Below are 26412 nucleotides of genomic sequence, written 5' to 3'. Positions count from 1 at the left end.
AAGAACTAGTATTGGCACAGCTGACTAGTCATCTGGAACAAATAAAGTTGATTCTATACCTTACAACTAAATATATTCCAGATAATTCAAACTTGTAAACAGCCACATCAAAAACACAAATAGACAGACAGAAAACCTACAACCATGAAAACTCTCAGCGGGAATTTTAAAAAAAACAACTCAGACTGATCAAGGACATTCTGAAGATAAAAGAGAATCTAAAAAGCCTAAAAGAAAATAAGTTTCTAAATAAATAAATTTTAAAAAATTCGTATGACAAATGAGAAGAAAAAATAGTTACTTATACGCAAAGAGTTCGTTTCCTTAATAAATAAAGAGCTAAACAAATTATTCAGAAAAAGAAAGCCTTTAGGAAAGGAAGCAAAGCACAAACAATGACAGTTTACTGCAAAGGAAATAACACCGACAATCCTATAGAAAGGTTTTTCCCCTCACTCATAAAAAGATACATGCATCGAAACTGTAATGATATTTTTTACTTATAAAAGATTGGCAAAAATTGAAGGATTTGAGAACATACCACATTATCCAGGGGAAAGATACCCTCCCACATTGCTTGTGGCACGTAAACTGAACCATCTCTATAGAAGACAGCATCTGTCAAAATTAAAATACCCAGAAATTCTACTCCTGGGTAGCTACCCTATTCCCCCTCGTGTGCAAAATGAGTGGAAACAACGTAAATATCCAACAGAGGGGTTAAGTAAATTAGAATAGAGGCACACAATAGAATATTATGCAGTCTGGCCAGGGTGGCTCAGTGGTTGAGCACCGACCTATGAACCAGAAAGTCACGGTTTGATTCCCAGTCAGGGCACATGCCGGGTTGTGGGCTTGATCCACTGGGGATGCACAGGAGGCAGCCGATCAATGCCTCTCACCACTGTTGTTTCTATTTCTCTCCCTCTCCCTTCCTGAACTCTCTGAAATCAATACAAACATATCTTAAAAAAGAATATTATGCAGCCAATGACAAGAGTAGAATATTCATTCATTTATTTGTAATCTTCCATTTATTTTATTCATGCAATAAATATTCACTGAGTACCTACTGTGCTCTAGGCATTAAGTCAGACTCTAGAACTATGTAACAGATGAGGTGCTTAGTTTTACTGCTTTGTGATTTCTGTACATCTTGTTTCTACACTGGATGTGTCAGAAATTCATTGAGGGCAGGAAATGTGGTTTGACAGATTGCATTTCCCCAATAACTACAGTAATGTCTCTCAGATAATAAAGGATCATTAAAAGTCAGCTGAATTAATAAATACATGACAAATTTGATGATTTTGTTCTATCTTGTAACATATGCAGATTTAATTTTTTTAAATAATAGTTTTAAAAAACCATAATTACAGGAACATATTATGTCAAACTCTTTTTATAATCAATTATAACAGCCTAGATACATGAAAATAGATATATTTGTTTTAATAGAGACTGAATTTCTTTTCTCAAAGGGTTAGTATTTTATACATGTTTAAAATGGGGGGGACTAATTGGCTTGAAGATTAATGTTGATTATTCAAACCATTTGTAAAAGATATTTCACAGAATTTCCATTTGGAAAAAAAAGCATGTTGCCAACAAAGTACCCAATATTAATCCCCCCGAGTCATTTGAAGATTATGAAACATATGGGACAAAATTCTTTTTTAAGTGAAATAATATGAAAGTCATTCTTGGAAGCTTTTTCTCAAAGTACTTCTAACATGTACTGTTGTGTTTTATATAAAGGAGTCAACTGAGGAACAATAACTGACCAAAGGCATTAACATTCACCCATATTTTGTATCTTCAAGGTACAAAACAGGTAATGTTTGTTTAAACTGGCTTGTGATAGCAGAGCGTCACAAATGTCTGCTAGCCTGTCAGTCTAGAAGGGGTTCAGACCCGGCTCTGTCCCCACCTGCCTAAGTGACCTTGGGTAGGTTACCTAACCTCGCAGAGTTTGGGAGGAGGGTAAGGACCCAGGAGAAGGGGAAGAAGCCCAGATGGCAACGGGCTCTCAGCCACGGGAAGGAACGTGAGTCTTAAGTGCCATGGAGAGTTTTAAGCAGGTGAGTGACACGACCTGACTTACAACTGAAGATCACTCTAACTGCTGCGTGGGAAATGGATTGTAGCAAGACAGGGGTGGAGGCAGGGGGTTCGGTAAAGAGACTCTTCTGTAATTCATGTCAGAAAATGGTGGACTTGGACAAGGCTGTCACATAAGACAAAGAGGAAATATGTATTTTGGAAGTGGAACACGCAGAATCTACTCTTGTGTTTAATGGGGTGAGCAAAAGGGAAGAGTCAAATGTGGTCCCTAAGATTTTTAGAGGCGAATTCGTTGTGAAGTAGTTCTTCTTTACAGTGGGACAAAATATGCCTCTTACAGTGGGACAAAATATGCCTCTTGCAGCGGTCCTGTGTTGTTAGAGTCCTATACCCGGGAAGCTGTAAAGGCCCATTCTCACCTTCAAATGCTAGAAGGTAGTTATGTTCCCTTCAGATATGGTTTGTCTAAATATTCAAGTGTTTCCCATCACTACTCAAGTACAATGGGTTTAGTTCCCTTTACCACCATGGATGCTCACTTCTAAATGCCCGTCATTTGGGTTATATGTTTTTCCGCGACCAGTATTCACCGAAAAACAGAAAAGGTGCAGTCTAACCATCACAAAGCAGAATTTGCTTTTCACCATCTTCATTCTAGGCAACAGCTTTCCCTTAATGTCATTTTGACGGGCACTTCATAGTTATTGTCTCTCAAAATCAAATAGAGGAGGTAAGATGAGAACTGAGGATGATATAAGCTAGAATAAAGTGAAGACCATAAGAAAAGTATAAGGGGTCAAACCGGGGTCAGGTGGCTATGGGAGTCAGGTGGATACGGGGGTCAGGTGGCTATGGGAGTCAGGTGGCTATGGGGGGGTCAGGTGGATACGGGGGTCAGGTGGCTATGGAGGTCAGGTGGCTATGAGGATCAGGTGGATACGGGGGTCAGGTGGATACGGGGGTCAGGTAGATATGAGGGTCAGGTGAATATGGGGGTCAGGTGGCTATGGGGGGGTCAGGTGGATACGGGGGTCAGGTGGCTATGGGGGTCAGGTGGCTATGAGGATCAGGTGGATACGGGGGTCAGGTGGATACGGGGGTCAGGTGGATACGGGGGTCAGGTAGATATGAGGGTCAGGTGAATATGGGGGTCAGGTGGCTATGGGGGTCAGGTGGATACAGGGGTCAGGTGGCTATGGGGGTCAAAAATGGTTTTTATGGTAGAGTTTGAGAAATGAGAAAGATGCTGAGAGATGGCAATGGTGGAAGTTGGAAAAGAAAGGGGGAAAGTTAGTGTGAGGAGCGCCTGGGGCACGATGGCTCAGTGTGCTGTCACATAGCAGGGGGTGAGGACCAGTGAGCAGCCGGGTGAAAAAGGAGGAAGGCGGGACTGAGCTGTGGAGCCACGAATGCTGCAGTGAGCAGCCCATTTATTCTGTTAGGCAAAGGGGGGCCACTGAAGGCGGGGTCTCCGCTGTTGCGATAGATAGAATTTTACTTCATGAAGGTTACTTTGGTAGCAGATTTGTTTCTGTGAGGAAAGAGAGGAGGAGAGAACACTGAATTCCTACATGGGTCCAAGAAGGAGGTAACAGGGGTTAAATAAGGCCTTCATGGAGAGGAAGGAAGGACGGTACAAATGCAGAAGGCTGGCAGGAACAGAACGTCCAGAGCTTTGTAAATATTCAGGTGGAAACTAGGAACACAAGGAGGAAGAAAACCAGCCTTCTCACGGAGATGAAACTAAGGTTTTACACCAAAACATCACTCTTCTAAACCTCTCTTGATTCTAGATTTAGAGATTTAAAAAAAAAAAAAGTTTATACTTCCCATCACATATGTCTTCATAGCATACAAAAAGAAACTAAAACTTCCTGTTAAATCATTAGGCCTTGGGCCAGTAGAGGAAACGGTAGAAAATGAAATCTTATAGCTTAGAAATAAAAGATATCTTCAGACTAATACCGTTTCAGTGGCTATTTTAAATCCCCAAAGCTCTGCTATCCTGCTATGCTCCAACTAGACAAGGAACGCCACTGAAGTCGGAACTCAGATGAAAGCACAACATGGAATCTCACCGGTGCCTCAAGGTTCTTTGATGTCTCGATTTCTAAATGTTATGAACAGGGCGCCCTCTATGCTCTGTGTAGGGCCAACTGGTGTTTCCCCCACGGCATTTGCTAAATACTGAGGGAAAGGGAGGGGGAGGAGAGAGAGGAAGAGGAGGGGAAGGGGAGACGTCCCTAAAATGTGCAATATGGAAACATGCTTGGCAGCCAAGACGATATATGCCTATGAAAAAAATAACATCATATTTCTTTGCTTTTCCTTTGGATTTTGCCTTTTAATGGCTCGTCAATTTCCCAGCTGATTTGATCCAAATAAAAACGCTTTAAGCAGTGTTTTATTATAACTTGAAAAGTATACCATTCAAGGCTCGGAAGTTATGCAAAAGCATGAACAACAGGACTGGATACCTCTATAATTTCCCCACTCAGAGATAAGCAATGTTAATATTTATAGCCCTCGGGACATTTTGCAATACATATCTTTTTAAAATAAAAACTAGGTTCTCTTCTATGTCCTTCTTTATTTCTGACACATAGCATGGCCTCTTCCTTGATTTCTTCCCTTCCTTTCTGAACCACTCAATCCTGAAACCTGAAGAAGGAGCAGAGGCACGCTGAGTGCCAGCCCTGGGCAAGGCGCACACCAGGAGCTGCGCTGGGCCCGCGTGCCGGGGCCTAACGGAGTGGAGGGGCCTGTGTGCAAGGCTGCCGGGAGCGGGAATCAGATTGTGAGTGGGGTGACGAGGGCATCCACGCTGATGGAGAACCCGCAGGCAGGGGTGTCAAAGGTGGGAAGGATGTTCATGTGAAGGCCTGACCCCGCACAGAGAGTCACAGGCCCAGCCGGGGGGAGGGGATATTCCTCAGGGCAGCAAGCTGCCTCACTTAGGTTGTGGGAGCCTCCCTGGGAGCCTGTCAGAGGCCAAACCCACACAGGGTGCCTAAGCCCAAGTGGGCTGTGAGAAGAGCAGAGTATGTGTGAAGGAGGGGTCCTGGGCTTGGAAACATCAAAGTTATTAGTTTATTTAAGAAGAACCAGCATGCTTGAATGGGCCGTTGAGCTACCCTATGAATAGGTGATATCCACAATGTCCTGTCCAAAATAGGCCTTCTTAGCTCTGTAGACTTATACCTATGGCTTCTTTTACAGAGTCAATCCATCTCTTATTTGGTCTTCCTCTTGTCCTGCTGCCTTCTATTTTTCCCAGCATTATTGTCTTTTCCAAAGAACCCTGCCTTCTCATGATGTCTCCAAAGTAGGACAGCTTCATTTTGTCATTTTTGCCTTCAGCAATGTACAGCATCCTTATAAACTGAATTTTCCAAACCAGAATAGTATATCACTCCATTTATTAAAATCATTTGTATCCATCAAAATAGTTATATAATATATTCTCTGTCTCTTAAGTTTTCTCTTAAGTATTTAATATTTTTATTGCTATTGAGAATGATAATTTCTTCACAGTGTATTGTTTCTTTTCTGTATACAAAAAAATCTATCAAGTTTAATACTTATTTATAATTAATCACCTAGATAAACCCTATTAGTCTCTTAGTTCTAATAATTTTCAATTAATCCTCTTGGGTTATAACCGCTTTTTAATTTATTCTAATTAAAATTGAGCAGTCATTAAATTGTGTCAATATAAAATCACTTAAAGTATGGGGAAAAGACAAAAAATTTTAAGTAGTCATTAATTAGCTAAATCATTTATTCATTTATCAAATATTTACTGAACACAAACTATAACCCTAGCCAAGTTACCTAATCTAGATAATTCTGTTTCTGCAACTATGAAATGTAAATAATCAATAAACCTATCTAAGGATTAAATGAGATGATGAATGTAAATTGCTTAGCATTGCCCATGGTGAGTGCTCAATAAATGTCAGCAGTAACGACACACACTCTAAGCTGCCTGCAGAACCAGCCTCAGATGAGAAAATTATCAAGCTCCTCTGATTTTTAAACCCAATCAAGTCTGTATTTCTTTTCTCTCCTCCCCTCTACCATCTATAGCGTGGCCCTAGTTAACTTCAACAAAAGAAAAAAAGAGAGAGAGGAATCTATGAGAAATTCTTCCTAGAATTTACTAATCCTTGCCATTTGTAATTTCTAAGGCCTTCTACATATAATAGACCTCAACAAATACTGGTGGATTTCAAACAAAATTAGAAAACTAAAAAACCTTCAATAAGTCCTACTACCATATGAAGATATTAATAAGACAGGCTACTTACTAGACAATTCCAGAATGAAATTCAAGATAATTAAAGGAAACTCATTCCTATAAAATCTCACTGAGCCATATTCAATATTAAATTTCAATTTAGAAGTAGAGCAATTAAACAACAAAATAAATAAATTTTAGGATATATTTTTAGAAGAAACATAATAATTATATTCTCCTCCCAAAATTTACACAACATTCAGAATCATTTGCTGATCATTGCTGCTCAGCTTCACAAAAACTATACCTGCACTCTTACTAAGCTGTAAACTAAAAAGCTGCTTATATTTTCTATTAGCCAAAAGCATGATTTCTTTAACAAAATGTAAATTAAATAAAATCTGACACTCTGACTTACCCACTTCAGCCAAAGTTCTGATACAGGACTCCACCGAGGCTTTCTGGGCTGGGTTTGGCCAGGTGCAGTTGTAAATTCTAAAGGCAGATTGCAGCAGCTGAATAAAAACTGGCTGATGTGTCTGAAAACAGAAAGAAGGCAGGCAAATGGGCCACTAAACTATTAACACAACTGATACAGTATCTATGCATTATCAAAAAGGCTCATCAAAATGAAACACAATACCATCTTTTGAGTTTCTGAGCTATTTAATGCATAGTCACTGAAAAAATATTTGTTACGTACCTACTTCATAACAGGCATTTGACAGAAAATATAGAAAAACAATTATTTGCATTTTAACTATAGTCTTAATCAGAAAAAAATGGCATTTCCTGAAGTGAGTGAGATGAATTTAAGTATATTTTTATAATCTCTGGTTTATTTACCAGTATAAATAGAGAGAAGGTGTCCTGGATTTATCTGTTTGATTGTATGTTTTGGTTTCATATGATGGGTAAGTAGAGGGGACAACAATTTTTAAATGATTCTATCAAACAGTTGTAAAATTTTTCCTAAAGAAAGTATAATTGAAATGATATTTTTATAAGAGCAATGCACAAATCATTGTAAAATATTTGGAAACCACAGAAATGAAAATCATCAATAATCCTACTATGTAGCGATCATCAATATCAAAATTTTGAAGATACTTTACTGAGTTTTTCCATGTATAGACCCGCGTAAAAACTTGGATGACACTATAATGCAATTCTGTGGCCTGTTTCACTTACTACTTCGTGATGATTTCCCCAATAATCAGTATTTCTTTTAAAACATGCCTTTTAATAAGCTATATTACAGATACACTGTAATTTATTTAGCTATTCCCATTTGTGGTGAATGTCAATTTTGAAGTTTATAAATACTTGAATGAAAATCTTGCTATATAAAACTCTGCTAATTCTTTCAGGATAAATTACTAAAGTGGAATTATTGAGTAAAAACGCCTATCCATTTAAAGAACTGTGTAATTTACTTCAACACTTGGCAAACAGTCAATATACAATATGCAAGTTCCTATTATGTTCAGAAGGAGAGCAAGAATAATTTAACTTGAAGATGGGGCCTCTTTCTTTAAAATCAAATTTGGTAAACTCAGAAAGGAAAATAATGGTAATTTACATGAGAGCAGAGTGATCTTCAGAAATGTAGGAAATGACTCCCTCATCAGAATGAAGTTTCCCCTGCTCAAATAAGGTGACTAAATGCTGTGAGCAGGGATGCTCTGCATTTGCTTGCTTCCGTTACCTGGAGGCTGGTACTGTTGTCTGAGAAGGGAGAGTTGAAGAAGCCGCTCACGATGTTCATGATGGACTCGGTCACACACTTCTCCATGAACGTGTCTGCGTGTTTCCTGTCTGTGGTTGTGTTGCAAACCTGGGGGTAACAATCCAACAACTCAACACATTGCATCACATCTTTGGATTAGAACTCAATACTGGGACCTTCTAAAAACTCTCCTTTAAATTTGGTCATCACCTCATCCTTGGACCAGAATTCATTCCCAGACACCCTCGCCCCAGCCCCTTCTTCCTGCCTGTGCCTCCCGTGCTGCTGGACACGATTCTCCCTCCACCCCCGGGCTAGGCCGTGCTGAGAAACGCCCTTCCACCCGACGGGAGGGAGTCAAAGAGGAAAGAGCCGCAAGTACAAGAAAGCGGTCAAGGTGATGCACGGTGGTTTATATCCGCACAGAGGGTGCACCAGCAAGAACCTGGAAAGGAAACAGAAAGCTAAAAGGAGGTCAAATCCTTCCATGATGCTGGCTCTTCACCCCCAGATGTATCTAGGAAGCACGGACCTGTGCGTTCGAGGGCTTGCTCCTCAGAGCAGGCAAAGCAGGAAGGGAGAACCCCGGCGCCGAGGAAAGGCCACAGGACAGACTCCGGCCTTGAGATGTGATCAAATGAGGCGGGAATTGGTAATTCTGCCACACAAACCGTAAATTTCCAAGTATGTCAGGGGAGACAAATTGCAAAAGCTAAGATACATGATTAAAAACAAATGAGAAGCAAAGATGGGTGATGAAAAGACAAGAAGATAAAAAGAAGCCTAAAAGAAGAAGAGAGTGTGGAGGGGGAGGGAGCCTACAGTGTGGAAGACACTGGGCAGAGTAAGAAAGGCTCGGTATTCACAAAACGATGGTGGGTCAGTGTTATGGTGGCCATATGTTCCAGATGTTTCAACAAGGTGATTAATCAGAGTAAGCAAATGCGATTTAATGTGATATTGCTTTAAAACCTTTTACACAAATAAATTCACAAAAGGGAAACGGTCCCTTCCCCGAATCGCGTTTCTCGAAGTTCCTTTGGAAAGTAACGGTATTTGCTGAACGGAGGTAGAAGAGAGAGCAGAGGGTTTGCTTGGCTTCTAAGTTACTTCCCATCAGGACGAGTCCCTTTCCCTCATCTATTAAATGACATCGACCTGACAAGGCTGTATTAGAAGTAATCTCACAGAGTTATCACAGGGAGCGGTGCAATTAAAGGAAGTAAATTATGTCAAATTACATAATCTTTTCATTACCCTTCCAGCACACAACGTAGTGTGTGCGCGGCATATGCAAGATGTTCAATAAACGTTGTGAAATGAATGAATCAATTAATTTTAAAAGTTAAAGAATAAGAAAGGGCTATTATTTTGTTTTAGGCTAACTTTGGGTTAGGCTCTATCTGTGGAACGTCTAACCATGGACTAAAATTTAATGTGACTCCAGAACTAATATAAAATTGATTTTCCCATGATGGATATGAAATAGGATTTATTGCATTTAGTATCTTTCTAGCACTGGCTTTTATGGTGAAATTTTCTGACCTATAAGATAAAAATATGTTAAAGTGAAATAGGTAGCAGACCAATTCTGCCATAACCAGCCCCAGTAACCTCCTTCGTCATCCAGTGACAGTTCACACAACTGTGCGGGGCTTTCTGGAGCTATTACAGTATCACGTTGCATTACCTGCAAATGCACACTTGCTAAAGAGCCAACAGGATTTGCTTTAGTCAGTGGATTAATAAAAGTAATTTATTTCTAGATCAAGGCTTGCCTCAAAATTCTGGATAATGAAAAGTCTAGGTTTAAAAATTTTTTTTTTCTTAAAGTAGCCAAAATGTCAGATAAATGAATTTAATTATTACTGGGCAGATATGGATATTCTGTTGATAAGCTGGAAAAGTTTGGGGTAATAAAATAAGACACATAATTTGTAAATTATTATGTTTTTTAAAAAATATATCTGTATTGATTTCAGAGAGAGGAAGGGAGAGGGAGAAAGAGAAACATCAGTGATGAGAGAGTCACTGACCGGCTACCTCCTGCACGCCCCACTGGGGATCGAGCCCGCAACCCGGGCATGTGCCCTGACCGGGAACCGAACCTGGATGTCCTAGATCGTAGGTCGATGCGCAGCCGCTGAGCCACGCCGAGCCACACCAGCCAGGTTTATCCTGTGTTTCTGGCACTGCTTACAAGGCTGGGCACCTTTCATGTAACTACTGCATGCCTATATTTTGTTGTATACAGAGAATTCAAACCCTCTAACCACTTTAAATAAAACCTGGATGAAGACTAGTACATTATGTAGCCGTTTAAACATATTTTTCATAATAAGCTCTTTTCAGTTGCCATTTCACATATATTTGTACATTCTGACTATTTAGAAAATTCATTTCATTGGGTAAAATAATTCTTAGCATTCAGGTACTATTTTTCACTTAGGTCATTTCCATTTATTTAATATAAAGAAGAAAAAAACTCACAAAAAAAAGATTATTCTATATATTTTTGTTCCAGCTTTTTATTGAAGTCTTCTTTCACCCCTATCTTAACTCCCATTTAACTCTTTAAGCTATTGGGAATTTGCTGCTGTAGGTGACTGGATTTCTAGGTTCTGATTAATTTTTTTCTCATATTGATATCCAGCTGTCCTCCAAACATTTACTGAATAGTGATTTCTTGCCTCACTCTTAGGTTACTGGAGGTTTGTCTTATACTGTGTTACTAGTCACTGTTTAAATCTCTCCCCATATCTCTAATATATGCCATGTATCATTTTTAAATATTTTAATCCAACACTGTAAGAATGAAATGATTTCCCAATTTGTAATTTGTTTTACAACTTGAAAAATAAATCCGCCATCACCGTCTTTGCCAAGAAAAAAATAAATTCACATTTTTAAGTATTTGTCCCCTTCTACTCCCAGATGAATGTCACTATATATTTGTCAAATTTCATGGACTTTCAATTAGGGACATAAATTATTAAATTAAAACTAAATATTGGATTTGGAGTTAGAACAGTGAACCAGACAAAATAAAGTATCTTCTCTATTAGAGCCCTTGCTCTAATCAAGAGAGACATACAATAAACAAATTAATAAATATACAAGTAAGTGGTAAAAATAGGGCAAATAATAGACTCCAGAGAAAAACAAAGGGTGAGCAGTACAGGGGATGCTGCCAGACGAGAGGGAATGTTCAAAGATTACTGTTCAATTTCAGCTGCTTGGGGGAGGTCTCTGTATAAGGCCACATTTTAACAAACAATCAAAGGAAGTGGGGAAACCGCCAAGGAAGTTTCTGGAAGAACAGCAAGTAAGAATGTGTCCCTACCTGGAACTAGTCTGACTTGCTCACCGCTGCACATGAGCACCTCAGCACACAGGAGGTATTTAAAATCACTTACCGAAAAAATAATTAAGTGAAATTTCAAGACATAATGATGTCTGACATTTCTCCCCTTGCATATAGGATGTCCCTTGTCTCTTCTGCTCTAAAAGTAACTGCTACTCTTCCAAAGATGACAGGTAGGGTTAAATAAGTTATCATATGCTAGAGTGCACGCTCCAATAGCACTTTCTGCAATGATGGAAATCTTCTATATCTGTGAAGTCCAAGACAGAAGCCACTAGACATGTGCTTCCTGAGCACTTGAAATGTGGCTGGTGCTACTGAGGAAGTGGAATTTTTATTTTGCTCAATTTTACCTAATAAAATTTTAAATTTAAATGTGACATGTTGCTACTCTACAGGATAGGGCAGGGCTAGCGTCAGTAACATACTTCTGATCACACAGACCAAGGAATACAAAGCCTAAGGATCACTTTTGTTATTCCCCATAGACAGTAAGGAATGTTCCTTTAAATGTCTCAGGTGACATGGCATGTTTATTTTAATTTGCATTCCTTTATTTATGAGGCCAAAACTTTTCCAAACATTTGCTTTTATATCTTTTTATGTGACTCATCGGTTCATACACTCAATTGGCATTCTTGGAATTCTAAATTCACTTTTTTAAAAGAATATTTTTATTGATACCAATATATTAATTGTAGGAACCCTGAAAAAATATAGAAAAACACGAGATGTAGAACAAAAATTATCCATAATCCTAAAATCCAGAAAAAAGATGTGATTAATGTCAGGGCGTCTTTTCTTCTAATCTTACTGCTCTATCACATTTATTTTCTGTAATTAAAAGCATTCTAGATAATCAGTTTCATTTTCTCCTTTTTATGTTTATCATGTGATGATTATTAGCAATTCTCACATTATTAAAAAATCCTCAAAAATACTCTAAGTGACATTATAAGATCAATCTTATAGATATATCATAATTGATTGAAACATTTCTCTACCATTAAATGTTTAAACTATTTTCTATTTGTATATTATCATAAAAGTATGCTGTACTTCTCTGGCCAAAATTCTTGATATTATTTCTAATTATTCCCTGAGGACAGCTTGTTGGAAGGTAAATTACTTGCCACATTAAAAAGGTATAAAGGTGTGTGTTTTTTAATGTACCACCAAAATGCTTTTCAAAAAGACACCATAAATCTACACTCTTATCAGCAAGGTATGTGAAACAACATTTAATATTATCTTTTTACTTTTATCATTTTACTCTTACAACTCTGATAGCTGGAAATTAGATCTTATTTTCCTTTACATTCTTTTAAAAAATTTTAACAGTTGACTATTTTTCCAGGTGATTACCTTTATTTCCTCCTCTCTTAATCAGTAATGCCTGGTTTTTGCCCATTTTATTATTATACATTGTTAGTTTTTTTCATATATTGTTTTTCTTATCTATGTATAGATATGTTCTTTAACTTATTATGTTATCTTTTTTAATATATAGTAGCTTTTTAAATATATAGTAACTTTTCCTATTTTGATAGTTTTATTTCTATGTATGTTTTATGTACTTAAATTTTAAATTTTCAAATAGTGAAACATCTATTATCTTTCTTAGCTAATTTCACCCATTGCTTTTATGTTTAAAATGAACTTTCTCATCCAAAGACAGATAAATATTTACCTATATTCCATCCATTTTTATCATTTCTCTAAAATCCACTGCAATTTATCTCATTATATGATGTTGGGTTAGGAACTGAGTTTGTTTCACGCCAAACAGCCAGTGTCCTCAAATGTCATTCTGATTTAGTTCTAACCAACAATTTTGTTGAATGCCTATTCCAAGCCAAGAATGTTCTACAGGGTGTGGCAAAAGTAGATTTACAGTTGTGAGTACGTGAAACAGAGTTTATTCTTATATCATCATTTATTAACTATTGTATTATCTTCCATACAAACAACTGTAAGCCTACTTTTGCTCCACCCCATATTTACCTGTGATCCATCGGTGAACAAAATACATAAAAATCACTATCCTAATGGAATTTATATTTTAATTTAATAATTCAGGGTAAAGCAAACTGTAGCCCATAGGTCAAATCTAGTCATATCCATTCATTTACATTTTATCTATGGCTGCTTTCCTTTTAGTGATTGCTGTAACAGTTGTGATAGTGGCCTAAAAGCTGAAATATTAAGTCTTGCTCTTTATGGAAAAAATTTGCTCATCCCTGGAAATAATCAATTGCTTCCCTACTAATGGTTGATAATTTTTTTTTAATATGTCTTTATTGATTTCAGAGAGAGAAAGTGAGAAGGAAAGAGAGAGAGAGAGAGAGAGAGAGAGGGAAACATCAATGATGAGAGTTATTGATCGGCTGCCTCCTGCACGTCCCCTACTGGGGATCAAGCTGCAAGCAGGCAGGTGCCCCGACAGGGAATCAAACCTCAATCTCCTGGATCACAGGTCGATGCTCAACTGCTGAGCCATGCCGGCCGGGCTAATTTCTTTATTATGTATTAATATCTTAGAGATGTAAAAATCTGTTTCAAACAATTTATTTCATTTTATTAATACATCTACTTAACTCTATGCTAAGGTCACACTTTGTTTTCAGATTCACTTTTGAAATATTTTTAACTACAGTTGACATTTATTTGTCCCATAAAACTTACTGAGTATCTGGTATGTGTGAGTCACTGCTCTGTGTTAGGTACATAGCAGTGAATCAAACAGATAAAAAAGATCTCTGCCTGTATTTGTCTCAGTAGAAACAAATACAAATACATACAAAAATGTCAAGGAAGAGCAGTGGGATGAAACAAGTGAAGGAAGGACAGAGAGAAAAGTTGCTGCTTTACATAGGATGGTCAATGAAGGTCTCTCTGAAGACTATAAAGCAGGAACCTGAAAGAAGAGGGGAAAGAAGTCATAAGGATACCTGGAGGATGAGTGCACACCAAGCAGACACAAATATGATGAGCTAGGGGGGTGTTTGGCATATCTGAGGAGCAGCAATGAGGCCACTAGATGGAACAGAGAGCTAGCTAGCAAGAGAACTAGAGGACATGAGGGAGGGTCAGGTGGACAGAGGAGAGGCCAAATCATATGTGAGTTTCACTTTAGGCAGAATGTGAGCAAAAGAAAGATGTGAACCAAATTATTATTATAATTATTAACTTTAATCATTACGGTTGCTATATCGAGAGTAGATGCAGGGAGGGGCAAGAGTGGAAGCATGGAAACAGGTTATAAGGCTATTGCAATAATCCAGATGAGAGTTAATGGAACCTTGAAAGAATGAATGGTAGTGACGCAGCATCCAGAGGTAGCCATATTTTGGATATCTCAAGGTTAGAGTTTGCAGAATTTGCTAAAAGATTGGATTTAGAGTGTAAGATAATAAATTTACAGGTGACACTAAGATTTTTTGCCTGAATGCTTAGACTAAACAATGGAGTTGCCATTTACTGAGATGCAAAAGACAAGAGAAGAAAATAATTTTTAGAGAAACATGGAGGTTAATGAAGAGTCTGCGGGTAGATAGCCAAGTGATGATGTCATGTAGGCAGTTGGCTATGTGAGACCGGACGTCAGGGAAAGGGTCCATGCTTCAATCAACCTGGTATCACAGTTAAAAGAGTAAATGAGGTCAGCAAGGAACTGACTGTAGACACAGAAGGGAGCATGTCTAAGGTTTGAGCCTGGCATATTCCAATGATTGAAGCTGGAAAGTTTCAGAGGAAACAACAAATTGAGGAGTGGCCAGTGAGGTGGGAGGCAAACAGAGCAGGAATAATATCCTGGGGGCCAACTAAAAACATGCTTCAACAAGGAACTGATCAACTGTGATTATTGCTGCCAATGATTTGAAGAGCAGAAAGTAGGATGCAGGATAGGGACCTACCAATCATCAATCAAGAACAGTCAAACAAGTGTTCATTGCATGTGGCACCATCATTATAATTCATGAGTGTTGAATGTTGAAGAGAAAAACAGAATGACACCTGAGGAAAAGGTGCTACACAAAGAATAAGCTTTACAGAACCCTTTAACATGAGACTTCAATGGCCTGTTACACTTAAGAAAGTCAAGAAAATTATACAGTCAAACCATTAGTCAAAGAAAACCTATTCAATCCTATCAAATTAAAGAACTTGGGAAGTGTGTTTCAAAGTACATATAAATTTTGTCTTCACTCCTACTTCCTATAATTTGGTAGGCTAAGTAAAGGGAACAAGTGATTGATTTGAAAATAAAATACTCTGATGTATCTTGTTAAGCAGTGATTGATGGGACAATGACATGACACTGTGTTAGGTGTGCCTCTAAGTTATTTCTTGGTCTAATTTCATTCTGTCCATACATCACTTAGAGTACTGCTGGCCATTATAGAGTCCTGAAATTGATAGCAAAATTGGGAACATCTTCAAAAGAAAAAATACAGTCTGAGGCTAACACTGACCACAGCCCACCTCCCTCTGTGTACTTTGTAATAATGACTCCAATCCCCTGACCCCACAACAATCAGTTATAAAGACAAGAAAAGCATTTCTGCCCTATAAACACCAATTTTACCTGCATTGGAACATAGATCAAAGCGGGCTATCGTGAAATGCTCAGAAGACAGTGGAACAACTTTTCATGGGTCTAACAGCTTTGCTGCCTGCCTAAATGTGGTGTATTTATGGGTCATGGAGGCAGTCCCTAACAGGAAATCAGAATGCAATAAGTACGTGAAATGCTCTAGCACCAGTTTGTTAAAAAGACTTTCAAGAAGATTTACTTATATGGGTCTTAACAAGATAAAAGAAAAGAGGAAAATTAAAGATACTAGTTAAGGTGACTTAAAGAAAGTATTACGCAAGAGCAAACAAAAAACCTGGTAGTGCTGATTCCAGGTTAGAAACAAGAGAAGAAAGGTAGAAGGTGATATGAGTGTTATTACCTATGAGTATTTTATTTGCCTGTTAAGTAAGATTATTCTCCAAATTTCTAAGAAAATAATCATCTGCCTCATGCTGACAACCCTTGTGTATAACACTGGGAGCCATACCAAATGCCATAAATGCCATGCTATTTTTTTAAAAAGCTGACAGCCTGGTTGGCATGGCTCGGTGGTCGAGCATTGACCTAGGATCCAGGAGATCAAGGTTCGATTCCCAGTCTGGGCACTTGCCCCGGTTGCTGGCTCGTTCCCCAGTAGGGGACATGCAGGAGGCGACCGATCAATGACTCTCTCTCATCATCAATGTTTCTCTCTCTCTCACCCTCTCCCTTCCTAACTCTGAAATCAATAAAAATATGTTAAAAAAAAAAAAAAAAAAGGTGACAAATTAGAGAGCGCCCAAAAGTATACTGAAAACAATAACAAGCCCAGAAACTGTATGAGAAAAGGAACCCCTGAAAGACATGGAGAAAATGATGAGACATGAGAGCTGTCATATCTGAGAAGCTGGGAAAGTACTGGATTAAGCTATAGCAGACTTCCCAGCTCTGGTACCACCGAGGCAAGTCACCCTTTGGTAGCAAATAATCTCTCCACAACTCAGGCAGCATCTAAGGTCAATCTAAATGATCTTAACTTCCTTTAAGGTTTACAATTTTATCATTTTAAAGGCAATCCCTAGTAAGGAGAATAGGTTGTTTATAGTGAAACCTGTGCTTCACTGAACTGAATCATTCCATGCTGCTGCAGAAGGAAGAAATAGGTAAAAATTCTACTACATAAAATTTTGGGCTCAAAATAAGAGCTTTTAACAGTTAAAACTGTGCAATAATGAAACCAGTTGTCTTAAAAATTAGTGAGATCATTGTTGATGGAAATATACAGGCGTGTGCTAAAAACTGTGAACTATATGACTGCCAGTCTCTTCCAACCCTAAGATGCTATGAGTCTTTATGTCCAATTTACCAAATACCTTTCCTCAAGATCACCTTTACCACTCCTCACTAGGGTAAATCAGTTCTTCCAAGATTTCATACCTCTGCTATAACTAGTCCATCTCTATGCTGTCACTATTGCGCTTTTCCAGCTTCGTGGGCATGGGTCTTGCTCTTGTCGATGTGGAATGGCCTCCCTTTTGGTTACCCTCAGCGTTATTATTTGGTATAGGTCTTGGGGAAGCTTTTAGAAATTGCTTTAAAGGCTGCATCTAACCTTATAATAACACCAGTGATGTCACCATGATATGGATAAGTGGATGATGTTATCAGCTCCCCTACCAACTGCCAAGCATGTGCTATGCAGTGTCTCATTGAATCATCTCCGTAACCCTATGAGGAATGTGTTCTTATTGTATTCATTTTACAAATAAGGAAACTCAGAAGAGTAAGTTCCTTGCCCAAAGTTACTAAGGTAGTAAGAGGCAGAAGAATCTGGCCTTGAACTCTGGTCTGGCTAATGCCTCTAAAAAGCCTACTCTCAACCACCATGCTCTCCTGCAATAGTTTGCGAAGTGTAGTCTCTGGACCAGCAGCCTCAGCATCACCTAGGAACTTGCTAAAAATGCAAAGTCGCACAACTACTGAATCAGAAACTCTGAGGGTAGGGCTCAACAATTGTGTTCTAACAAGCCCTCCAGATAATTCTGATGCTTAAGAACTACTTGAGTTTGGGAACTACTGCTCTACTGAACTGAAAATTTGCCTAGAAGGACACATTTAACTTATTTACTAACATTTTTTATACTTGAATTTGAAAGTGTATACTAGCTCCTTAATCTTTCTTCAAGGGGAGAAAGACAAATCTTAGGTTTGGAAAAGTCAGGTTTCCTGTCCCTTCCGTGAAATAGGAAGGCTGATTCTTTGCCATTCTTGGTAGGGAGATAAGATAGCTGCTGCTTTAAAATATAAATAAGGGGAAAACAAGAAGGAAAGAAAAAAAATGCTTTTTGCAGTACAGCTAAGTTGTTGTGGTTAGAATAATGAGTGAATAGACTAGAGGCCCTGAAGTTCCCCTAGAGTCTTTAAACAATAAATAACATTGTCTACTTAAAATAGTGAAAACAAAACTCCTTCCTACATGCATACGTTTTTTAGGAAAAGAATACATACATCTTAGCCTTCTGAACACATCAACTGAACAAATGTTTCAAAGGCGGCATAATCAGTGGCAGCTATCATCAGCTTTCTTTGGTTTAAAACATAAAAATCCTTTTAGCATTGCAGCTCATGCTGCCTAGAATGTGACCTTGGTCTTTTTCAAGCTTATCTTTAGTCTGTAGCACTGTGCAATTCTGCAAATCAGTCTATAATCTCTTTACTATCTCCCTGCACGTGCAGTTTTAAAGCTCGGTCACGGGCATATAAACCATCCTGCACTTCAAGGTCTCTGGAGGTACTTGTGGCCGATCAGGTACAAAGACGTTCATAAGGTCACTGCTGGGGCGGGAGGAGGGGGTGACGAGCACTACATAAATCCTGTGCAGAACAGGACGATTCTCCACAGGTGCAGGCTTACCTGGGAAAGGCAATGAGCACCTCTGAGTGCCAGAGAAATGAAGTGGAGCAGGAACTGCCTGCCTTCCCGCACGCTTGAGCACAGCAGATCTCACTCACACTACTAAAAGAGTTCCTGGACTGGAATAATACATGATTTACTGTATTATCAAAGATTGCTCTTGGATATGTGGATTTGCAGTTGATGTTTTATTTTATCCCTTTGTCTTTCCTCCTTCCCGAAAGGATTGTAGGGAAGCCGTGAACTAACGGGTAACAGCATTCACTCTTATAAGACAGTGAAAATATGGACCTCACTAACCCCTCTCCTCCAACTACATCTAAGTGAGGCCTATTTACATCTACCAGCACTAGGGAATGTAGGGAACCAGAGGACTGGGACAGGCCATCATAATAGTTCCAAGGAGTTACCTACAACACTATCTTCTGTTAATGAAACCCTTATTTCAACATTATGTCCCTTAACTTTAAAGAAAAATACAGAGAAGGTTAAAAAAAATAAAATCTCAAATAACAGGCCCTAAACATGATGATTTAGCATTTGGAAAAAAAGGGATAAGCTATATTAACTAAAATTAAATGCAATCTATCCAAACGATTCCTTCCTTTCTTCATTCATTCATTCACTCAATACTAATGGAGCAAAACATATGGTAGGCAGCACCTAGAAAATGCCAACCCGCTCCACATGTCTCCTCAATCTCCCCCAAAAGGCCAAACAAGAGGAAATGGACTCAAAGTAAAAAGCAGAATATGTTTTGACTGACATGAGTGAAAACACTAGATGATCCAATCACTGGAAAACACTTCCCCAGGACGATTGTTAACAAGCAACAGTGAGCAACGTACGTCCTGGGTCGCATGCTCAAGTAGCTGGCTGTCCACAAGCAGTAAAGACCTCTCCAGATCTTTCCCACCTGTGATTTGCAGTTTCATTCGTGATAAGCAGTTGAATACAAACTGGCCCTCTGCCAAATGTCTTCTCTAACCAATGTACAAGAGCCTCTAAATTCCCATTTAATAACAGACCAATACACTCAGTTGTAAAGGTAAAAATGGACATTTTGTTGCTCTATACACTGTACTGGGTATTTTGTGTACAAAACTCTCATTGAAAATCTTGTGAAAGTCATTCACAACTTTTTTAATATAATGGATTATACCCAAAGGTGAATTTAATTCCAAGTTTTCATCCGATGCTTGATACTGGCTCAACAACTTTACTAAACATGAAGTAGCATTCAATGGTTAAAGCGTAACTTACCCTTGCCATATCCACCAAGAAGTTCTCAAATAATTTCCATATGTGGTTACTTGTGTAAATCTCCTTCATTTCCACTTCGGTGTCAACGTAACAGTGATTCACAAAATTCACATAAGCAATCTTAACCTGTGCAAGTTTCAAATACAAAAGAAAGTGAGTTTTCTTCAATTGTCCATTTTCAAATATCAATTACAAAAAGTTAAATAAAATCTGTGTTAGTTCCCAGAGTAGATGACAGCATGCTGTGTGTCTACCCAGAAAGCAATCCCACCTCCCTTCTTTTACTAAGACACTCCATGCCCTGACCCAGGGTAAACACATGACCTAGGATTCCATTCCCCTGGGCCCAGAGGTCGGCGTGAGAAAGTGCACTTCACTTAATCCGAGTCTACCTATTTGAGACACTAGGAATCAAACCTGCTCCCCTTCCCTCTCGCCTGCCCCTCCTTTCCTCCGTCTCCCTCCCCTCCCCTGCTCTCTGTGTCTCTGTCATGTGCTCTCTTTCCCTGAAGCCATCTTCCCCAGGTGTGGGAGGAAAATTACGCTCAGAAGAGAGTAAGGCAAAACCACAAAGAAAAGGGGAACAAGAGATGGAAAGAATTCTGACATTGTTTAAACCTCTTGATCCACCTGAACAACTATCCTACAAACTCCAAATACAGGTGTTAATAAAATTCCTGTAGTTTTAAAATTTTAAACCAGTTTAAGTTAGGTTTCTGTCACTTGCAACCAAGAAGATTCTAATAGAATGTTTAAATGTGTGGACTAAATAATACTTTATTGTCATTCAAAATATTAAATTACTATTTCTGAGAAGAAACAGGTTCAGATTACCAAAAACAAAAACAAAAAAATGGGTTATTTTAAGATGTAGTAAAATTTCTTTCCAGATTAAGCAAAATTCCTCCTACAGGTCTAGGACAAGGCTCACCAACATGTATCATTTTTAAAATGTGTAGGGCAGAAGTTTTTTGTTTTTTCATTTTCTTTCTTTTTATTGAAAATATGAGGACTATTGTAAATCTCCCCAGAAACTGTATACATAAGAAATCATGTGAACAACTTGAGGGGATGCACAGGATCCAAGTTAGAACCACAGTGATACAGGCTCAGCATTCACGTCCTCAGTGCTTACTCCTGCTTGACTCAGGTCTAAGCCACACCTTCGGTGACAGGGTACCTGTGGCAAGGACTGGTCACAGGGTAGGGAGACATCAGAGCCTTTCAGTGCATTATCCTCACCATCCTGGTGGCAGCTAATATTTATTCATTGTTTGCCACATGTCAAACGCCTTCAGCAGTGCGCATGTAATATCTTACTTAGTTGCATCCTTCAACAACCCTATCAGGCCCGTACTACAATTCTTTCACTTTAAAACTGTGGAAATTGGGGATTAGAAAGGTTAATAACTTGCTGGAGCCAGTCATACTGCTAAAAAGGAAGGGATCCAGGATTCTGACTCAGTCTTAAAATCATTCGTTCATTCGTTCAAAACGTATTTATTAAGTGTAGTCTCGGGCTCAGCCAACGGGGTGGTGAATAGAAACAGACCTGGTTGTTTCTAGACCTCGGTTGTTTCCAGACCTAGACCTGATCAAGCTTATAATCTTGGGAGAGGATGTGAGGTGCTACAGATATTTATCAACTAATGAAATTCAAATGTCAAATAACAAACTCTACTGCAGGAGGCCAGGGACACGGTCCTTGAGGACGTAATGCTTGACTCGAGATCTGACGGATGGAGAGGAGTGGACTGGCGGCACGTAGGAGGTAGGAGTGGGGTGGCCAGACAGAGCTGCGTGTGGGAGGGAGCACGGACAGAATCAAGACCTCAGGTAAAGACAGACCCACGGACTTGATCACTACACTATGCTTCCTTTCTTTGCATCTTATTTCACACCCATCAGGGCATGAAGTGCCCCTGGTTTGAGGTGTCAATAATTCCACAAAAATGTACTTCAAGTCCATCACTACACAGGACTATACGGAAGTAGTCAAGTTAACCTAACCTGATACGTCTGAAGTCACTGTGATTTAAAATGTTTGGATTTATGTCGTATTCAGTGTATCACAACTTTATGAACCTTGCAACAAGGCAGCGCAACGGTAGAAAAGAAAGAGATTATTACAAGATACATTCCTGGAAGCCTCACTAATCCTGTTGGCAGGCAACCAGGTTCTGATGAATTTTGTTCCTTGTCATCAGAGCCAAAAAGGACAGAGGGTGGAAGAGGATGTGTGAATTAGGCGAAACGCGTGTCCATATTTCCAAGAACGAACCTGTTCTTTAAAGCCAGGCAAACCTACGAGTCCCACAGATGAGCCTACAGCACCACCCCAGCCTCTCCGACCAACAGCTATGAATTATTTACGAAGCATCTGTGTCATGCTCAAGAATATACTAGAAGTTACAAGTCAATCTTTCATTTTGTTCACATGGCGATATTTAGAATTCAGAGCCTCCTGTAGTAATTTCCAATGGCTCTACTTTCAAAAGGTTTATCACCTTTCATAGCTTTTTACAGAACTAAACAGGTAAACATTTTAACACTCCTTTAAATGTTCATAATCATATAACTAATCACAATTCCTTGGCTGAATATATTATCCCATTATAAGTTAGTGGTATGGGGACTTCTGGCACTTACTTTAAAAATTATCAACAATCCTACAGCAGCTAAGCTTCTGCCAGGCTTACCTCAGGGATGCAGTCATCATGGGTCACCACCCTCACTATGTCGTCCAGGGGCAGAAGGGAGTTGCACTTGATTTCAGTGTAGACGTTTTTTCCCTCTGTGCAAGCTGCCAGCAGCTCCACAAGGGTGATGTGGTAGGCTAAGGGGCCGCCCTCGTCCCCTCGGTCTCTCTCTGAACACATCATATGGAGAAGGATGGGAAATGATGCTCTATCATTGTAAAATATCAGCACATCTTCACCCCCATTTATCAACTGAAATGATAATAAGAGAGTCTACATAGCAGGCCAAATATTCACCCTTGCAATTATTGCCAAAGGCTTGTTCTATCTGGAAACGTGTGTATCTCTTTGCAAAAACAAAGGTAATATTGCAAACGCAAAACTATACCAAGGCAGGATGGGAAAAGGATTACAGTTGGGTGCTAAGTGATTAATCATGAAGTCTACCAAAACCAGCAGGGGGGATATGGGAGCGGTGGATGGGGCAAGAATTAAATGGCATACAGATGATAGTAAAGTGTTCATCAATGGATTATCCATGGAAATAAAGCTTGCAAAATATTCAAATAAAATTACTTCCCTCTACTGCAAATGAAAGATTCCACTGCCGAAGTGTAGGAAATCTCATAAGTGTAAATTTAATAAAGCAGAATAAAATTTCTCCTTCAACAGTGACAGAGTAAGTAAATACATTGAGCCAAATGCAACCCTATAGTAAATAATCTGGAAGTTCCATGTGTCATTAGCATCACTAAAGAATGGACATAAAAGCAGAGAAAGGAGAAATAAAGAGAAAGAGAAGACTTGAGAAAGCGAAATGAGTAAACTCTTAGGATATAAATTTTCCTTCCTATATATAATTTTAGTGGAGAATTCCAGTAGGTGGTCATTTTATTGCTCAAAATCCATAATGTCTTACTGTCTATCTATATAATTACCAATTTTCTAACTCCAATGTGAGATATTTTGGTAGGTAACACACCTTATGTAATTTTTTTCTGTTTTATTTAAATTAATAACATTTAAATTGATACGAATTAGTTGGCTTATACTTTGAAAGTTTTGTTGAAAGAGAATGTAAATGTGTCAAAAATATGTACTATTAACACAATACAACATTATAAACACTACTTTACACAAAGGAACACTTCACCTTCTAAGTGGCATAGAACTGGCTTAAATATTTGCTGCTTTCCAATTTCAACTCTTTCCTTTGTAATCATAATACAAAAATCATATTAGTTACCACACGCTTCCAGACAATGAAGAACTAATATGAATGTAAATCTAGATGATAAAAAGGTAAATTTCACAAGTTAAAATGTTCCCTAAAATGTTTAACAACAAAAATTTACATGAAAAATTCAAAGCTTTGTTGCCCTGGCCGGTGTGGCTCAGCTGGTTGGGCGCTTTCCAGTGCACAAAAAGTCTGCCAGTTCGATTCCTGGTCAGGGCACATGCTGTGGGTTTTGAGCTCAATCCCCAGTAGGGGGCATGGAGGAGGCAGCCAATAAATGTTTTGCTCTCACACTGTTTCTCTTTCCCTCTCCCTACCTCTCTCTCTGACACACAAAAAAAAAAATCAATAAAATGATTTTTTAATTTTTAATTCTTTTTTAATTTTACAAAAAATTCAAAGCTTTAAGCTGGATTAACTTTAAGATTTCTGTAGGACAGGAAGGGCTCATATTGTATCAATATAGACATTGCCCTCGTTCCCAAAGTTAAGGTAATATAACTGTGCAAATCTCCAAAACAGTATAATCTAGTACATAACTGTTTGGTACCCATGGTTGAAAGACGTCTTAATCCATACAGGCCTTTAGAAAATCGTTAGGTCACAGGGCAATGATTTACCCAAATGGGCTCAAAGAACAGTCAGTTCTCCAACATACCACTTGGTTCCTGGCAAGTAACTAACTCAGTGCATAAATCTCACTCAGTTTCAAACGTCACAGTGAAAATGGCAAAACAAATTAAATACTTCATTCATGTTTTTCTTAAACATTAAACTTACTCTAAATAGCTAAGTTTTCACGTGTAATAAATCACTCATGAATAATTTCCTTTAATTAAATTCCCTTCGAAGCCCTCTGCAAATAGTAACAGAGAACCAATTCTAGATTTCAGGAAGTGTAACAAAGGTACTAGAAAAGCAGAGTTTAACCCATTTTTGTCATACACTGAAAAGTTAAAAATATAAAATCTGTCACTTTCATTCTAAAGAGTCTATAACATTTTGTAGGATTTTGCCCTTATTTAAAATACACAAATTCATGAGGAAAAAGAAAAGCTCTTAGAAAATTATAAAATCAACTTATGTTCCTTCACTAGAGTTAAGCAACACGTATTTGTGCTTACGGAGCCCATTAAACTATTTTCCAAAGCCATGCTGCTGTTGTTTTCCTCGCTCTAAATTAACAGGAGACACTTATTCGAGCACGGTGTCTGTGTGGAGCTGATGAAATGCGAGCCAGGAACATACCTCCGTCATGACCATGTCCTGGCACTTCTTCACGTATTTACCGTCCGCCTTCACGATCGTCTGCAGGAACCGCAGGTACTCCACGTGGCGGCCGTGCGTCTCGATGCAGTGCACGAAGTGCTGCACCACCCTCTCGCTGATCTCGTTGCACAGGTGGTAATTGTTCATGAAGATGTGCCGCATGGTCTCTGCTTCGAGGAGCTGGAAAGAGGAACATGCCCCTGTGACTCTGACGAGATCGACGTTCTCTTCAGCACTTACACGAGCATCCCCGCTTGGGATCAGTTTTACATTTTATGCAAAACCACAGTGAGTTTTTCTGTGCAAGCGTTCGACCAAATGCAACAAGATCGTTCACCACAGAAAGAAAACAGCTCACAAATTAATTTAGTTGGGGAAATGAGATTATCATCACACAGGTCAGCACGTGGGCAACGGTATTCTTGAGAATAATGTGATTATCTGCTGTTCACAGTCAGCTCTCTTCCCCAGTATCAGCTGACCCACACTTCCTAGGGCAGACTGAACTCTCCCTTTGAGTTTGTCCTGTATGTCTTACTCGTGGCACTGCGGAGTCAGTTCTTTCTTTTTCCTAACATTAAACAGGTAAAACCTGTACCATTTTTCAAGTTTCTTTAAATGTTTCCTTAATGGAAATAAAAAATATTCACTTTTAGGGAGAGAACCCCTACAAGGGGGGAAAAAAAAAGAAGTGATGAAAAACATTCTATTCATCAGTGCTGCTAAAATAAATTTGATGGACACTTTACCATAAATGTTAGAAGTCACTAAGATACTTACGCCGGGAGTTAGAAACAAATTCAGATGTTTATGAAGGAGAACCTGATTCTGTGGATTTCCCCGACAGAAATTCTGCAGGAACGTGTGGGCTAGGTTCATTATGTCATTCATCTTCTCATCACTCTGCAAGTCAAAGAGTGGCACATGACACAGAGAAACAAGCACACCAGAGCAAAAGTATTCTCAAAACTACGTTCTTTCACGCGCGCACTTTTCTTCTCTCTGCCACTGTTTCATGCTTCGTGTTCTCTGTGCCTTGTGTTTCTACACCTCTCCCAGTTACCCCACGGAACAC

The 26412-nt window shown here is 38.8% G+C and overlaps 1 protein-coding gene across 2 annotated transcripts in view; it reads right to left on the bottom strand.

Moving 5' to 3' along the window:
• ITPR2 (inositol 1,4,5-trisphosphate receptor type 2) overlaps positions 1–26412 on the bottom strand; it is a 405501-nt gene that overhangs the window by 192376 nt on the left and 186713 nt on the right. For both annotated transcript variants that reach the window (XM_081129350.1, XM_081129351.1), the window contains exons 29-34: positions 26118–26240; positions 25317–25517; positions 22832–23083; positions 20133–20258; positions 8013–8141; positions 6723–6843 (exon numbers count right to left, since the gene is read on the bottom strand). In XM_081129350.1, coding sequence (XP_080985476.1) covers positions 6723–6843; positions 8013–8141; positions 20133–20258; positions 22832–23083; positions 25317–25517; positions 26118–26240 — 952 coding nt within the window. The remainder of the gene's footprint in view (positions 1–6722; positions 6844–8012; positions 8142–20132; positions 20259–22831; positions 23084–25316; positions 25518–26117; positions 26241–26412) is intronic.

Source organism: Miniopterus schreibersii (genome assembly GCF_964146895.1).
Source record: "Miniopterus schreibersii genome assembly, chromosome: 2".
In the NCBI taxonomy this organism is placed as follows: Eukaryota; Metazoa; Chordata; class Mammalia; order Chiroptera; family Miniopteridae; genus Miniopterus; species Miniopterus schreibersii.
This window is presented reverse-complemented; position numbering and strand designations above follow the sequence as displayed.